The sequence below is a fragment of the Rousettus aegyptiacus genome, unplaced genomic scaffold (assembly GCF_014176215.1).
Source record: "Rousettus aegyptiacus isolate mRouAeg1 unplaced genomic scaffold, mRouAeg1.p scaffold_m13_p_8, whole genome shotgun sequence".
NCBI lineage: Eukaryota > Metazoa > Chordata > Mammalia > Chiroptera > Pteropodidae > Rousettus > Rousettus aegyptiacus.
In genome coordinates, this window is record NW_023416311.1 from 68504991 (window position 1) to 68520184 (window position 15194).

At 37.2% G+C, this 15194-nt stretch overlaps 1 protein-coding gene across 2 annotated transcripts in view; it reads right to left on the reverse strand.

The window, feature by feature from the left end:
* The window catches only part of IQGAP2 (IQ motif containing GTPase activating protein 2), a 248303-nt gene that overhangs the window by 88749 nt on the left and 144360 nt on the right, over nucleotides 1-15194 (reverse strand). For both annotated transcript variants that reach the window (XM_036225610.1, XM_036225611.1), the window contains exons 6-11: nucleotides 13970-14037; nucleotides 13323-13436; nucleotides 12493-12671; nucleotides 10592-10679; nucleotides 6910-7073; nucleotides 4059-4219 (exon numbers count right to left, since the gene is read on the reverse strand). In XM_036225610.1, coding sequence (XP_036081503.1) covers nucleotides 4059-4219; nucleotides 6910-7073; nucleotides 10592-10679; nucleotides 12493-12671; nucleotides 13323-13436; nucleotides 13970-14037 — 774 coding nt within the window. The remainder of the gene's footprint in view (nucleotides 1-4058; nucleotides 4220-6909; nucleotides 7074-10591; nucleotides 10680-12492; nucleotides 12672-13322; nucleotides 13437-13969; nucleotides 14038-15194) is intronic.

Here is a 15194-nt window from a genome sequence, read left to right on the forward strand (position 1 = left end):
TGCAGTTTCAGAAATCTTGGTGAATGAAACGCATCTTCACTGTGTTTTCTTGAAGAAGTGGTGTATGAGTTGAACCAGATTATCCTAGAATTCCTCCTCATCTGTCCATTTCTTCTAAGGCTTCAGAGCAGCTGCTCAAAAACCTCTCTCTCTCTTCTGTGTCCCCTCCCTGCCACGGCACTGTCATAACTCATTCCTGACCCTTGACTCTCCTCACTCTCTATAGCTCTCTTGAAAATAAGAGTTTGGTCGACCACTCTAATTATTTTTCCCATCTGGGGAGATTTTAGGGGGGGGGGAATCATGCATCTTGATATATTACTAAGAAACTTTCATTTCTCGATAACCAATTTTTCTATTTGAAAATCACAGAACCAGTGTTAACAACCATAAACTAACATGAACTATTCTAGCCCAAATTAAAGGCACTTGATAGTTTAGTTTGCTTTTTCATCACACCAGGGAAATACAGATCAGTCCTCTCTAAGTATATTGATTTACTATGCAGTTTGGACTTCTGAATAGCACTTGCAAATTTGCTAACATAAGTTAAAAGAATTAACATCGCATTGAGTCTAAAACTGTTTTCTTGTTGTGACAGATTTTTTCAAAGTTCTGCAAGCCTCAAGGTGACACTGAGGTGTTTTCCATAGAGAGTAGCTTGAGAGAGAAAAACGGTCAAAGTAGGAAGGGGGTGGCGGTTGATTCGTTATCTGTTATTAAATGAGGTTTCACCAAATGCAGGCCTGAAACTGGTTAACTGTAATGTGTGAGATTTTCACTTACCAAGAGTCATATAAACCTAAGAAAATACTGTCACTAGTTATAGATAATAAATAATACCGACCATGATAACAGTATGAATAAGTAGCAATGTACACTGGTTAGCATCCCTTATAGACAGGACCATTCTAAAAAAAAAAAAAAAAAAAAAAAGTGCAAAATCCCTATGGGCATTTCGTATACTTAATGTCTAAATGATGACCAATGGGACTAAAATAAGAAAGTTTAAGGGTGAGCACAGAAAACAACACAATCGCTATCATTTCTTTAGAAATGAACAAACACTAGCCAAAGGGAATAGATTTTATGGGTAACATAACAGAGCTCCACAGGCTTTTTTTGCATATGAATATTAGTGTTCGGTTTCTAAAAGCATTAACTTTGTAAAGTATTCTGTAGTTAGCAAAAGGTCCCTGCCCTTTCCTCCCACCTCTCTCAGTGCTCTCTTCACCATCTGCCAAGGGCGGATTAGTAAGATTATATTTCTAACAGGCTAGGGAACTTTTGAGAGTAAATTTCCAATTTAGTTAGCAGATGTTTATTAAGCACTTACTATGTACAAAATCTGTAGCAGGCACTACATGGATATTTAGATGAACAATATGCAGCCTTCATTTCAAGGAGCTTTCAGTCTAATGGATAAGAAGACAGAAACTCAAAAAAGTATAAAAGCAGTATAAAAGCAGAACATAGGAACAGCCATAAAAGTAGAGAGAGTCCGTGAGAGTAGAAATAATGGGGCTCCAAGTTAGAAGTGGAAGGAAATTTTCGTGGTAGGGCGCCTTGCCTAGGCACTGACCCAGGCACGTAATCCTCAAAACTGTTCTGCCAGTGCAGGGTAAGTGCTTTTGTGCTTTATAGGTCAAGAGAAAAGGGCTTGGCTAGGAATAGTCAAACTCAGATATTTTGCCCCCAAGGCTATGTTCCTCTAACCACAACATGTTAGTTCTCAGAAGAGATGACATTTGCATGGGAGGGGAGAAGCATGGAAATAATTAATGGAAGTGTAATCTATGGCAGGCAGGGCTTGGAAGCTCCGACATTGTGCCAGGCAGAGAGGGGTGACAGGGCACCATGTTCCCAGTGGTGAGAGGAGAATTTATAGGAGCACATAGGCCAGAAAGTACAGTGTGTTCGGATCCAGCTTGGCTGAAGTGCAAACCATGAGGAGGGACGTAGCTGGAGCTAAGGTCAAAACATGTTTAGAGTGAGGAGTCTGTTCTTAATTCAGATGAGAACAGAGAATACTCAAGTAGAGCATTATAAACATACCCACATTTTAGAACTATTAATCTGGGAATAGCATATGCCTAGAGCCAATGCCAACCCTACATCACTTTTGTGAGAATTAGACAAAAGAATCTTTTTGGGAAAACACAGTCCCAAGGGTGGAAGCCATGGTAAATCGGTAGAGACTGTAAGAATTCATCCAGGTAAACCTGCCCAGTGTTCTTGTGCTTTGAAGAATTTGCACAACCATAGGGAGTGGCCCAAATAGAGCAGTGTTTCTTAAATTTGAAAAACTGAAAACTTAGGCTGACACTAAAAGTGAAATACTGAGGATGATCAGCAGTTGTCAATACAAGAACTAAAAAGACCCCGAAATCTCATGTCGATATTGGGTCACTCAGGTGACCCAGAACGTGCTTAAACCAAATTTTGAAAAGATTATTAAAACAAACATAAATGGTAAATGTTTCTCATACAGAATACTTGAACTCTGAAGTTGTATCTGTAGGCCCCAGTTGAAAACCACAGATATAAGAATGGGGTGTGGGACCATTTCCTTAATGGGTTATTTATAAATTGGGGTGGGGGAGAACATTTTTTGATAATTAAAATGGGAGATTTGGAGGGAGGAGAGTACCGTTATTAGAGAGCAGTGGCCAAGGATGCTAAATCTGTAGGACGGGCTTGACAATTCTCTCATCAAGATTCTCTACTGGTGCCCCATTAGGTTGTTAGTCTTCATAAGGAAGTGGCTGGCTCTGTCTTCTATCTTAACACTAAGAGAGCAGCAAAGCCTGGTTAGGTAAGAATGAACGAGGATAGGAAAGATGCAGGAAGACCAGTTTGGAGATTATTACAGAGGCAAAGTTGAAAAGGCAAAATGAGATGGGCGCTGGGAAACGGAAACATCTTGCCGAGGTATGGTGACAGAGAAAACTTATAGGGAGGGAAGTGAGCAGGCTGTTCACAGCACGAGGATGCCTGGCAGAGGGCAGAGGAAAACTCAAGCTGACTTGGAGGTTTCTAAGCTTGGAGAAAAGGTGGTGTCATTGATAGAACCAATGGATACAGAAATAAACTGCATTGGAAAGTGACTCTGAGGCGTTATATGAACCAGGTGGCCAAATTTATGTAGTGTAAACACCATCAGTTTCACCAAGAAGACTGAAAACAAGAAAAATCCACTGTCCTACTACTTTTGGGCCATTCTCTACATAGACACGTGATCAAACAATATTTTTAAAAATTTTAAGTTAAAAAAAAATTTTCCTGTAAAAATGTGCGAGAATCAGCCAATTTACCTATTTGAACAGTTCCAGCATTAATATCCGAAAAGAGCTTTTGTCAAGATCTAAGCAGACATCTCCCCCTGGTGTTCACAGGAATCCAGGATGGGAAACCACATGTTTAATTTGGGCTTTTATCTTACTGAATCACTGGGCTCCTTATTCAGGTCCCTTAACTTTCTCTCTAGATCTGTTGTAGTTTTTGTAATGCTATCAATTGAACTATCTAGCAGTATATCTCAGGAACGTGAAATGAAAGATACTAAATGGAGATTGTTACCCACTGTCATAATCCACTGTGGCCTCAAGATTCCTTTGGTTCAATGATCAGAAGAATGGAGTTTGGGTCCTAACTCTCAAACTTTGAGTCCATAAATTCAGATTCAGTTTCTTCATCAGTAACATAAGAGAACTGAACTAGATGACTTTTAAACTTGCTTCCAACTTTCGTGTGCATTCTGTTGTCTCCAAAAGAAGGCCAAGGGAAAGTATATTTTCAACAGCTCTTTTAGTTTAGCCTATCAAATAATCTTTTGCTAATGATAAAGTCAGTCAATAATTTCCACAGGATGATCATTTTTAGACTTTGTTCCCCTAAAAAGAATACTGTAAAGAATAACTCTAATATTAGAAAAACAAAGCAGACCGGCTTTCACAAGTATGGATATACAGATGTCTTCAGTAAGAAACAAATCCTTTGTGAGATCTGCTGAACACACATTTCTGCACTGAAAAGAGGTTCAGAAAATGTTTGCTTACCGTTCTACATATGTCTCATCCAAATTGTTGAAGCCTATTTTTGGGCTTCTGAGTTGATTCTGCACAGATACAAGATCATTGCTTTCTAAGGCCTGGTTTAGTAAAGCGACAGCAGACAGCATTTCCACTGCGATCAAGAGCTCCTCATGAGGCAAGTAGTTCTGTCAGAAAAACACAAGGCAATATGAGTTTCCCCAGTCATACACCTCGTGCATGAGATGGGGGTTTAGAATGCATCAAAGAACAATGAAAAGTCAAAGATTTTGAGACCCCAGAAAAAAAAGAGTTCATTTTGCCATCTATTTTTCATTGGCTTTAAAGAACAGTTAAACAGCTTCTGGGCTTTCCTTAGATGATGATTTTTGGGGACTCAGTTAATGACAACCAACATTTATGATTCCATAAACATCTGCATTCCCATAGCTGATTCCTACTCCCAGCTCACTGACTGCTAACAGGCTCAGTCTTACCAAATAATTAATCTAAGGATTAGATAACGCCGTCACTGTCCAAGAGTGCAAGGTAAGATTCTAGCATAGCTAATAATTTTCAGTTCAAAATAAGGATAAAAAAATGAGAGAAGAATTTCACTTGAAAGTTATAACCCCAGAAAAGCAAATCAAAGTCTTTAAGCCAAGAATATTGATTCTAGTTCCAAAAAAGAAAGCCATTTTCATAGATAGAAATTTTAAAAGGTACTCTAAGGTCTAGATATTTGAAGAAAGGTGAGGTAATTTTTAGGTAAAGCAAGTAAGGATCTCCAGATTTATATGATTTATGAATCTGGAATTGGCTTATTTAAAAAATACACCTTAGATTTCAGAACATCCTCCCTTTCAAAGTTCCTTTTCATTTAATCATTTTTACTAACTTGGTGTAACTTCAAAAGGTTTATTTCTTCTATCATATTAAAGAAACATGGAGGGAACATGAAAATAAATTAATTTTAAAAAAGCTGACATCTATCTATCCATTTAGAATATATGTATTTAATATATATAATGTAATATTTACATTAAAATACATTATAGCTTTCTGGACCACCACAGAAATCTTGCAGCAAATTGATTTTAGAGTAACAAAGCATAATTTTACGTTCCAAAGGAAACAGGAGGAAAGGGTTATTATAGATAACATGTAAGTAAATTTTATCTACATAGATTATATTAACTATAAGTTTAACACATAGGAAAAGTATAAAATTACAAATAAAGAACAAAATGAAATCATTTGAGTTCACCCCTTCCAGGGAACTATCAGCAAATACATAAAGTGACGGTATACAGCAAAAGGATAAGGGAAAACCAAGAAGAAATGGGACTGGGCAACCAGTCGTTGACAGGTGACCAGCCGGGAATGACTGACTGTGCTATATAGTTCAAGAAGCCCTCGGCTTCAAAGCTAGAGAAGTGAAAGAAAATATTAATGAGAGAATCTAAGTGCAATTTAAGAAAATAACCTATTTTTCTTTCATTACAAAATAGTATCCTTCTATTTAGAAAGCGTAAGAAGTCTTGATAAGTAAGAATAAGAAAACGAATCCTATAACCCAACCCCTTTACTGTATATCCTTTCACTTATTTTTAATTCATGCACTTACAGAGGTTTTTTGTTTTTCTAACTGACATTTTCTGATTACAAAAACCCAAGATAATGCTCTATATATTCATCTCATTTTTTTCCATTTAATATTAGTCTTAGCAGTCTGTCATTAAATATGTGATTTGTTTCCTGCTTCTCAGTATTAAACACAACGCAGTCAAACATCCTTGCGGCTACAACTTTCTGATTCATATTTTTTTCCTAGGAACATAACGGTCAGGATAACGGGTGACCTTGAGCCTTTGAAACATACCGCTAAGGCCACCCTCCAGAAAGGCTGCACCACGCGTGCTCCCATCAGCTGTGCTGCCCCAAATTTATCTCTACTCCAGGTCAATTCTCTCAACTCTCTACCAATCCGATTTTTAAAAAGGACGATATTTTGTTTTAATTTACATTTACTTACTTCTGATTGAGTTTGAACATTTTCGTATGTGTGTCTGTTATTATACATTAGATATGTTGTGAATTGCCTGTTCATGTTTTTGCCCTTCCTCCTATTTTTTTGGTGGATCAGCGCTATTTCTAATTTTTAAGATCCAATGTCCTTCTTCACTTCTTCAGAACTTAATTTTTTTTTTTTTACGTTTAACCTTTTATATTGGAAATTTATTCTGATATGTGTGGTGAGGTAATGTTTTCTTTTCCAAGTGGTGAAACACAAGGATTTTTCATTCCTTTCCCCACCTTTCTGAAATACTAGCTCTCTCATATATTAAATTCTTGGTTCTGTTCCAGTACTTTTCACTCTGTTCCATTGTTTGGCTTAAGTACGCATGCTCTTAATTACTATAACCTTATGTGTATATTATTGTTCAATATTATTAGAATATTAAATAGCATAAGTTTACAAAAATCAAAGCCATGGTACTAATGGTTGTTTGCAGATTTCTGGAAATGCTGATTCGGAGCTTATTTTTCTATATCAAAAAAAAAAACAAATAACATATTACAAAAAAAAAATCTTAGTATAGTTAAAACATTATCCAAAGATTTATAAAAAAAATCAGAGTTAATAAGAACCACCTGTTTTCAATGTGTCTGCATTTCCTGTACTTAGATTCTCCACATAGATGAAAGGCAGGAGTTAAAGAGGAAGGCTGCCATGAAATTGGTACAGGGAAGCCAACAAGGCCAGGGATTAGTACATGTTAAAGACTCTACGCCCCTCTTTCACCTCCTGAACAGCCTTCCTTGTGGCCTGGACTCAGATTTAACATCTCCAGAACTGCAGTCTCCTCTAACTTACCGTGACGTTCTGTTTCTGGAGGTTGAAAAGCTCGTTCTGATACATCGCAGCAGCAAAAGGATAAACAGCAGGCAGCTGAGCCTCTGGTTTCTTCAGCGCAAGCAGTGTATTCTCGGGGTCACCTTCCGGGATGACGGCATTGATGTGGTCCACCGCAACCAGCCCTGAGGGTGGGGTAGGGGATTGCATTCCATCAGAATGTCTACTTTTCCCACTGCAGCCTGACCCAACCTGCCCATCTGTCCAAGGGCAGAGCCTAAGTCACTCTCCACGGACTCTGAAAAGCTGCAGGAAGAGGGTAGCTCCGTAATTAGAAGTAGGTCCAATCCTGGGAGGCAGTCCTTAAAAGAACCTCAGCATTGACAGAGCTGGAGTTATGAGATAATTCTTGCCTAACATGATTTCCTTACAAAATATTACCTTTAAGGACTAGTTCTGGTCCCATCTCTTCCATGGAGCCTTCACATTGTTCCAGTCCCTGAGGATTACACACCTTGGGAATCCACACAGTACTTGGAGCTGGGCCATACAGATCCTGCAGGCATTGCTCTTTAATGCTCCTTGTATGTCAGTATTGCCTCCTCAAGGAGACTGAAGCTATGTGAAGCCTTGCTCTACTGCTGTATCCTCCAAGTCCGCACCATGGAAAACCCACAGTGGGCACTTGGACATGCTGCTGCCCGATATTGATGGTATTAGTTCTCAGAACATTCTCCTTGATCTCCATGTTCTATGAATGGTGATTCTTAAAACAAAATAATTTAGATATGTTTTTTAAAATATTAGATTCAAAATTTATATAATTGAGTAAGTCTGTGCTATATCCGTTTACTTAAAAAACATATTCCTGATCAAAGAAATGCCTTGGTTGACATTATCTGACCCAAACATAAGCTCTGTGATGTCTCTACCAGCTGCAATGTTCAGATAACAAAGAACTGAATTTTAGTGACCAGACTGAGAGTGCTTGAAACAGTAGATTCAGCACAGTTTTCAGAAAACAGAAATGGAATTACTAACCAAATGGAAGAATGAGTGATGGTCTCTGCCACCAGGCAATAACAAATCGGACAGAACCAGCAGGATTTTGCCCTATAAATAAGGCTTTAGGGTCGTAGAAATAACACAGACTCATAGATCTCTAAAGCTTTTCAAAGGTTAGTCTGTCTCCCTATATATGACTAGACTGCAGCTAAAATTATTCTAACCCTTTTTAATAGATGACAATTTATCTTCTCTAACGACATCTGCAAGGAGCTACCCTCAATAACTTCTCCACTAAGAGACATCAATCAACAGTAGGAAACATGTAGAACCAATGCAATATTTCATGCCACATCCCAGAAAATGTACACTTATTCTACAAGATCCTAAAATCCCAAACACTTTTTTTCCCATTCTTAGAATCAATATGACAAAAGAAAGATTTCCAGAAAGGAAGGTGAGAGATTGTTTGTGGTGTTTGCTGGTCTGTTAAGTCATCCGAGACCTTTCAGCTGTGTCTCTGATTACTTTGGGTAGGATTTTGCTTTACCTTAGAAAACTCTATTATATGAGTTTGCACAACTGGGTGGTAAAATATTACAAGAAAATTACATCCTTAAATTACTCTTAATGCACCATTTCTTCTTAAAAGAAAACAGAGTAAGCTTAAGTGCTCTTTTATACTCTGCGTTTAACAAAATTTCCATCCCTGATCGTAACAGAATATGTCACGTAATGAATGAAATGCCCGTGCCAAACCCAAAAGGTAAACAATTGTAGTTTAAACAAAGCTGAAGGCTCTGTGGACAGAGCCGATGACATTACCATTGAAGCTGTCACTTATGCCACTACTATGGTTGCTATGAATGTAGACACTTTAACATTTTAATAAAATAACCTTCACGGTAGAGAAAAAATTTGACAGTAACTATACTTACATATTTTAAAGCGCACGTAATTGTCTCATTGTCATGTCACTGAATAAAATATGCTTTAGAGGATTTTCTCCAAGACTACTTTTAGTTCTACCGAACTTTAAATTTTCAGATGAGGAAGATCAAAAACTTTAGAATAATTATGTTCTACACTTTTAAAGCCATCAACCATTGCAATGTCCTTCACAATTTCAGCCGATTGTGCATTGGCATAAACCATCTCATGCTTTTTACTTTAAAATGGGGAGAAAAAAGTATAGCCAATTTCATATTAAATTTGTCATGAAGTATAAAAGCATAAACAGTTACATAAGGCATTTTATTTAATGCGAAAAAGAAATCTGTTTTAGCAATTATAAACATTTCAAAAATAAAAGATGGCAAAAGGGTGGAACCATTTCTTCACTAAGCTTATGGACCTTAGATGTCTTGCTGGCAGTATTAATTTCTTCCTATAATTCATTTCTGTCAAGCATAATGAAATTCTCAGCTTTCGAAAAGAGCAGAAAGAGAAACTTGAACTTGGGCTCCATGTATCATCATGGACCATGTATCATCACCAACATTTTCAAAATTTAATAAGGATGAAAAAAATAAGAATATGCATCTCAAAATGTTAAGATGCTCCCTTAAAAAAAATTTACCCTAGAGCTTTCAGCAACTGTATATGTGAGGTAAATTCTCAAACCTACTCAGTTGTTACCTCCTAGATATTTACATAATGTCCTCTGAGCCTCCATGGTTACTATTTGAAGCTTTTAGGATATGTCTCTATCAGCGACTTAGGAGCAAACTTCTAGGTAACACCTACAGGTGTGCATTTCTTTGAAGGTGTTTAGAGTAATAAAGAACATTTGAAGCGGATATCGGTGGTTAAATTGAGGGCAAGGTTTAGGACTACTGAAATTAGTGGATATTCCAAATTTAAATTTGGCGGATGGTTCCCATGCTTTGTTAAATGGGCTAAATGGTCTTTCATGTATTCATTTTGGGGATATATATGGGTTAGTTAGACTGAATTAGGGGAAATAAATGTCGATCAGAATTTCTTACTGCCTCAAGTGAAATAAATTTTATTAGAGAAGGGAAAAAGACTAATAAAGAGATTAATGTATCTTCACTTGCATATGCTTACTTTAATAACCTGAATTTTCTGTTCTTTATAGTCATGCAACTAAACTGGATACCAAGAAAAATTAAACTGTGCAACTGAATCCATAGAGTCTCACACACATGGGTTTAAACCAGCCACCATGTGATTTCATTGCTCCGTCAAATCTCATTCACTTGCACTAAAGCTACACAAGCTGTAAGAAAATAATTATTACAAAGTGTAGACTAATGATTGAGAATAAAGAGCAGAGCTGTCAATAATACCTTTTACGATTCCAATCAAATGCCATCACATAGTCATGGACAAGGAATGACAATCTTTAAGTCATAATATTTTATAAAAACTCAGTATTAGTCCAATAAGGGATAAGTTCAAAATATGACGTACATTGAACCTATGATTAAACTGAAAGATACAGTTAAACTGGCTTTAAGACACCTTGAGATATTTTGCATGAACTAGGGGCAAGATCACCAAAAATCTCCATGGGAAATTATCAGATGATGCACCATAATTAAGAGCAACACTGACATTTAGTGGATTTTTCATCATATAAGGTAGTTTTACAAGGATACAAGTTGAGAGATTCTGATAAGGAAAATTTGTATATTATAAAAGTACCATTTTCTGCACACAATCCATTACTTACTGTTGACTTTATTGATATTGCCTTGGATTTCTGCTTGTGTCAGCAGTTCTTCATAAGCGTCTCTTTCTTCTTCTGAAATACAGTTATTCTGCAAAACAAAGTCTTTACTGATTCCTGAGGTTGTTTCCAAAGCTCGATATTCAAAAGCAAAAATGCAGAGTGATAAAACAAACTAACCACTGATATTCATTTGAACTCAATACAAGCTTTAAAGAATGCCTCTTTATGCAAGGCACTAGAGTTAGAGTTGCCCAAAGGATTACAAAGGTAGACAATAGACCCACTAACTTTCTGAAAAGGCCTAATTGTCTAATGTCAAAAAAGTTAGGCTGGACCTCTTGATATCGCCATTTTTTTAAATATCAAAACCAACTGACTACTGGCAACTTCATTTGATTCCGTCTAATAAGATCAAGAACAATATTAATGAATATACATAGTCAAACAGAATAGAAGTCAGAAAATTTTGAAGAGAGACAACATTGAGGAGGTTCTGGAGGAACCTTAACGTTAAGACAGGGATGTACTGGGATGTAGACAGCAGGATCTGGTCACAAAATCAGAAAAGCTTGGCAAGTCAGGCTACACATGGAGTGTGTGTCCAGGGCTAACCAAAATGATAGGGAGGTAGGAGGGGTATCCTGGAGGCCTTTTAATCCAGTAGGAAGAAGGGAATTGGGATATTTCCAGTAGGATAACAACAGATCTGTAGTTAAAAATTAATTTTGCAACCTCTAACTCTGAGATGGAATGGCTTAGAGAATGACTGGAAGCAGGGAGACCCCTGAAGAAGGTGTTACGGGGATCCTGAGGTGACTGCAGGAGGGGCAGGCTGAGACTAGAAGGTGGATGGATAGATGTTAGCCTGTTAAGAAAAGGCAACAGAATAGAATATAGAATATAGGAGAAATAAAAAAGAATTCTGAAACAATTCCAAAAGGAAGTCAGCAAGGGGCATGTATAGTGAGAAGGGCAGGGTAGAGATGAACACGCTCCTGATGGGGGGGATGACAAGGTCTGGGGGACACATTGCTGAAGTTATCTGGAGGAGCATTAGAGGGACCTGGTATCAAGGTGACAGCTGATTTCTTCACCAAATGGATGAGTTTAATTGAGGAGGAACAGAGATAGACCTTGAAGAATTCTCATAGTTAGAGGCAGGAGGAAGAGACACTAACGGATGCAGAAGAGAAATACAGCAGCAAAGAAGCGCATGAGTTAGGGGAGCAGATCATCGGAAGGCAGGCAGACAGGCTGGGGCAAGTGTGCTGGTGGAAGCTCCCGGATGAGAAAAGCTGGTAAGATAAAGTTGCCACTTTTGGTAGTGGCACTGAAGCTGACGTGGTGAGAGGTCAGTCGGCAAGGAAGTGAAAGCTCTGAGCATAGATCAAGTCTTTAATAACCCAAGACAGGCAGGAAGTGTGACGTTAGGATCAGGAGGAGCAGGCTGCCTTCATGGGGAGGAAAACCACTTTCTCAAATATGAGGGTAAAAACTGGGAAAATCTAAAGGAGAGTGGATTTCAAAACGTCCTCTCTAAACTTTACCGCATTGAGTTCTTGACCTCAACTAAGATATCCAAAGGTAACTTCAGTTAATACAAGGTCTGCTGGTGATGCCTAATGAGGGAAGAACTTTAGCTGCTACTTCTACACCTTCCAGATAAGCAGTAAGTTTACGGCATGACCTTCAAACCTTGCAACTTGTAATATTCATCATAAAAGGAAACCTAATTTTCTTACAGTGCATGGTCTTATTTTATCCTTACATTTCTCCCAAAGCAATTGCCTATGGCTATACAGACCACAGTCAGTTGATTTAAAAATATCACTTTTAACATTATGGCTTTTTCCAACTACCTATTCACAACTGTATCTATTACTGAGAATCTAATTAAATACCTTCAGTCTTGCATTTTCCTCTTTCCCCTTTTTGGCTTCCCAGAGTTCCTTCTGATATTCCTGTGCCAGGTTTTCATCCACTAAAGTTAAAACTGCGTTTGGGTTTCTTAGAGTTACAATGGTCTGCTCTGCTATTCCTTTTTCAATAGCTTCATTAATGGCTATAACTGCAGCATGCACTGAGAAGAGGAAAAAAGATTCTGATTAGCAAAAGGCAACACGGACAGATTTTTATTAGCAAAGGCAACATGCATCAACACTGCATAAACTTAAGCAGTGTTACTTCCTTCTTTGGCTCCCAGTAAGCATGTCAAAAAAGAGACCTCAGTCACATCAGAGAGCATGCCTCTGACAACCTCTCCACCTGTCCGTCTATCTTGGGGCCTGTCTCAGCAGCTGTTATGTGATCCCTATTCATTTATTCAACTTGCTCTGAATGGCTAACATGAACCAAGCACTATGTCAACCACCTGGGGATTTGAAAGGTAACACAAATACATTTAAAGTACCAGCCTGTTTCCAAGAGAGATGCCTGAAATTTAACTTGCAGCACTAAAAGGCCACGTCGCAGTGAATCTCACAACTAAAATCTAAGGACATAGAAAGCAGAGAAATATTTCCGAGATATTTCTGGAACCTCTTAATTCACACTGCACACACAAGTGGATGTTTAAAGTAGCTTAAATTAACCATCTACAATACGTATAATAAAACTTTCAGAGGGGGCTTAATGTATCTTCCAAATATTCTATTTCTTATAACCAAAATCAACAAATAAAGTATAGGTGAGTCTCATATCAATGGTATGCTTGGATTTTAAATAGACTTACATGCAGCTTCGTCCACAGACAGCTCATTAGCCAAAATACCACCTATTTTGCTGAAAGATGGCATCTGTATTCCATATTTCTCGAGTTCCTTTCTCATATTACTGATTTCCTCCTCTGAAAAAGAACAAAAAAATCAGAGAGCCACAGAGATGGAGGCAGGATGAGTATATTTATATTAAGAAATGTCCTCACCGAGGGCCCCCTTCCCCAGCATGCAAGGCTTATTTTTCTGTTTAAAGAAAACAAAAAGTGCCATGCCAGTGTGAAAGAGAGAGAGAGACAGAGACAGAGAGAGAGAGAGAGAGAGAGAGAGAGAGAGAGAGAGAGAAAGAGAAAGAAATAAAAAGAAAGAAAGAGAGAGAGAGAGAGAGAGAGAGAAAGAAAGAAAGAAAGAAAGACAGACAAAGAAATCTTTCAAGAAGGTGGGGCTATTTCTAAACAAGAACTTTAGGAAGAAGCCAGCCTAATAATATTCTCATTTCATAAATGTGGGGAAAGGGAAACCTGTTTGAGCACAAACAAAACAAGTTTTCTCCTCTGATCGATATAAAGGAAAAATAGGAACTAATAATATTGAAATGAAAAAAGTATTGGTCCATTTCCTTGGTAACTACAGTGTAAAAAGTTATAAAGATAAAGAATAGTACCTGTGAAATCTACTTTGCCCAACAAATCCTGGATCTGGGGTGCTATTCCTAGTTTGAACAGATATAAACTGAAAGAAAAAAACATTAAATTATTAGAAACTTTATCGTTATAAATCTTAGAGTTAGAAATTGTTTAAATCTTAGAGGCTTGTTTAGCTGAGAAAACCCTAAGAAATTATCTAATCCATTAATTTTGTAGATGAGGAAACTGAGTCTCAAAATAACACAGTCCCTGGTGGAACTGGGCAAGAACCCCAGTCTGTCTCCGAGATTGGCGTTTTGTAGGACATGGCACTTCGGTAGTCAACTAACTCACTGTCATCCATGTGTAGGAAGAATTAGAAACACAACTAATACAAAATGGCAGGTAATAAATGCAATAAACATTTCCTTGGATATTCTCTACATTATTAATTTATTGAAAGTACAGTTCAAATTATTATATTTTCCTTTTCATTATTCCTCCAAGTACCACACACCCCTTGAGGAAACATTTGTTTTATATTTTCTGAGCCAATAAATAGAGTGGCAAGACTGTCAATGGATGAGGTGATGTTAAAAATAAATCATGATGGGAGCATATTATTAAGTAAAAGATGGAGAATAAATTGTACCTATTTCTTTAAAAATCCTTTAGGAAGTGACAATGGCACCAACTAACCTACCCATATATGATCTGTCAACAGGAGCTGAGGGGCTGGCATCTAAACGCTATCAAAGATGAAAATACATGGTTACATGGCTTTTCTCATTTAATCGCTGAGCCATAGTTTCTGTTCCATATGATCCTAACCTTCCCAGCCCCCAGGATTAATTCTACAGACCACCTAAAAAGTTCTGTATCACTTTATTGACAATTTTGATAGGTTTATAATTTATGAGATTTTAATTAGAATTTAGAAATTATACAATAACATGTATGAGAAAATGAATGGAATAATTTCGAAAGCGAGATAGAGTTGAGTAGTTTATAAAATACATAAAATTTCTTTGAAGGAGTTCAAGATCAAGCCTTCTTAATGGTATTAAACTCAAATGTCTGACTAATCGGTATAAATAGCATGCACTGAAATTTACATGATCACTTCTGCAAAAAACAATAATTTAGAAAAGTAATAATACACGGTCAAAGTTTAAAATTACTGATTACTGATTTAAAAAAAAATTACATTGAAAATTACCATCAAGAGTTAAACCTTAAATATTTTGATGTAAGTCCTTTGAA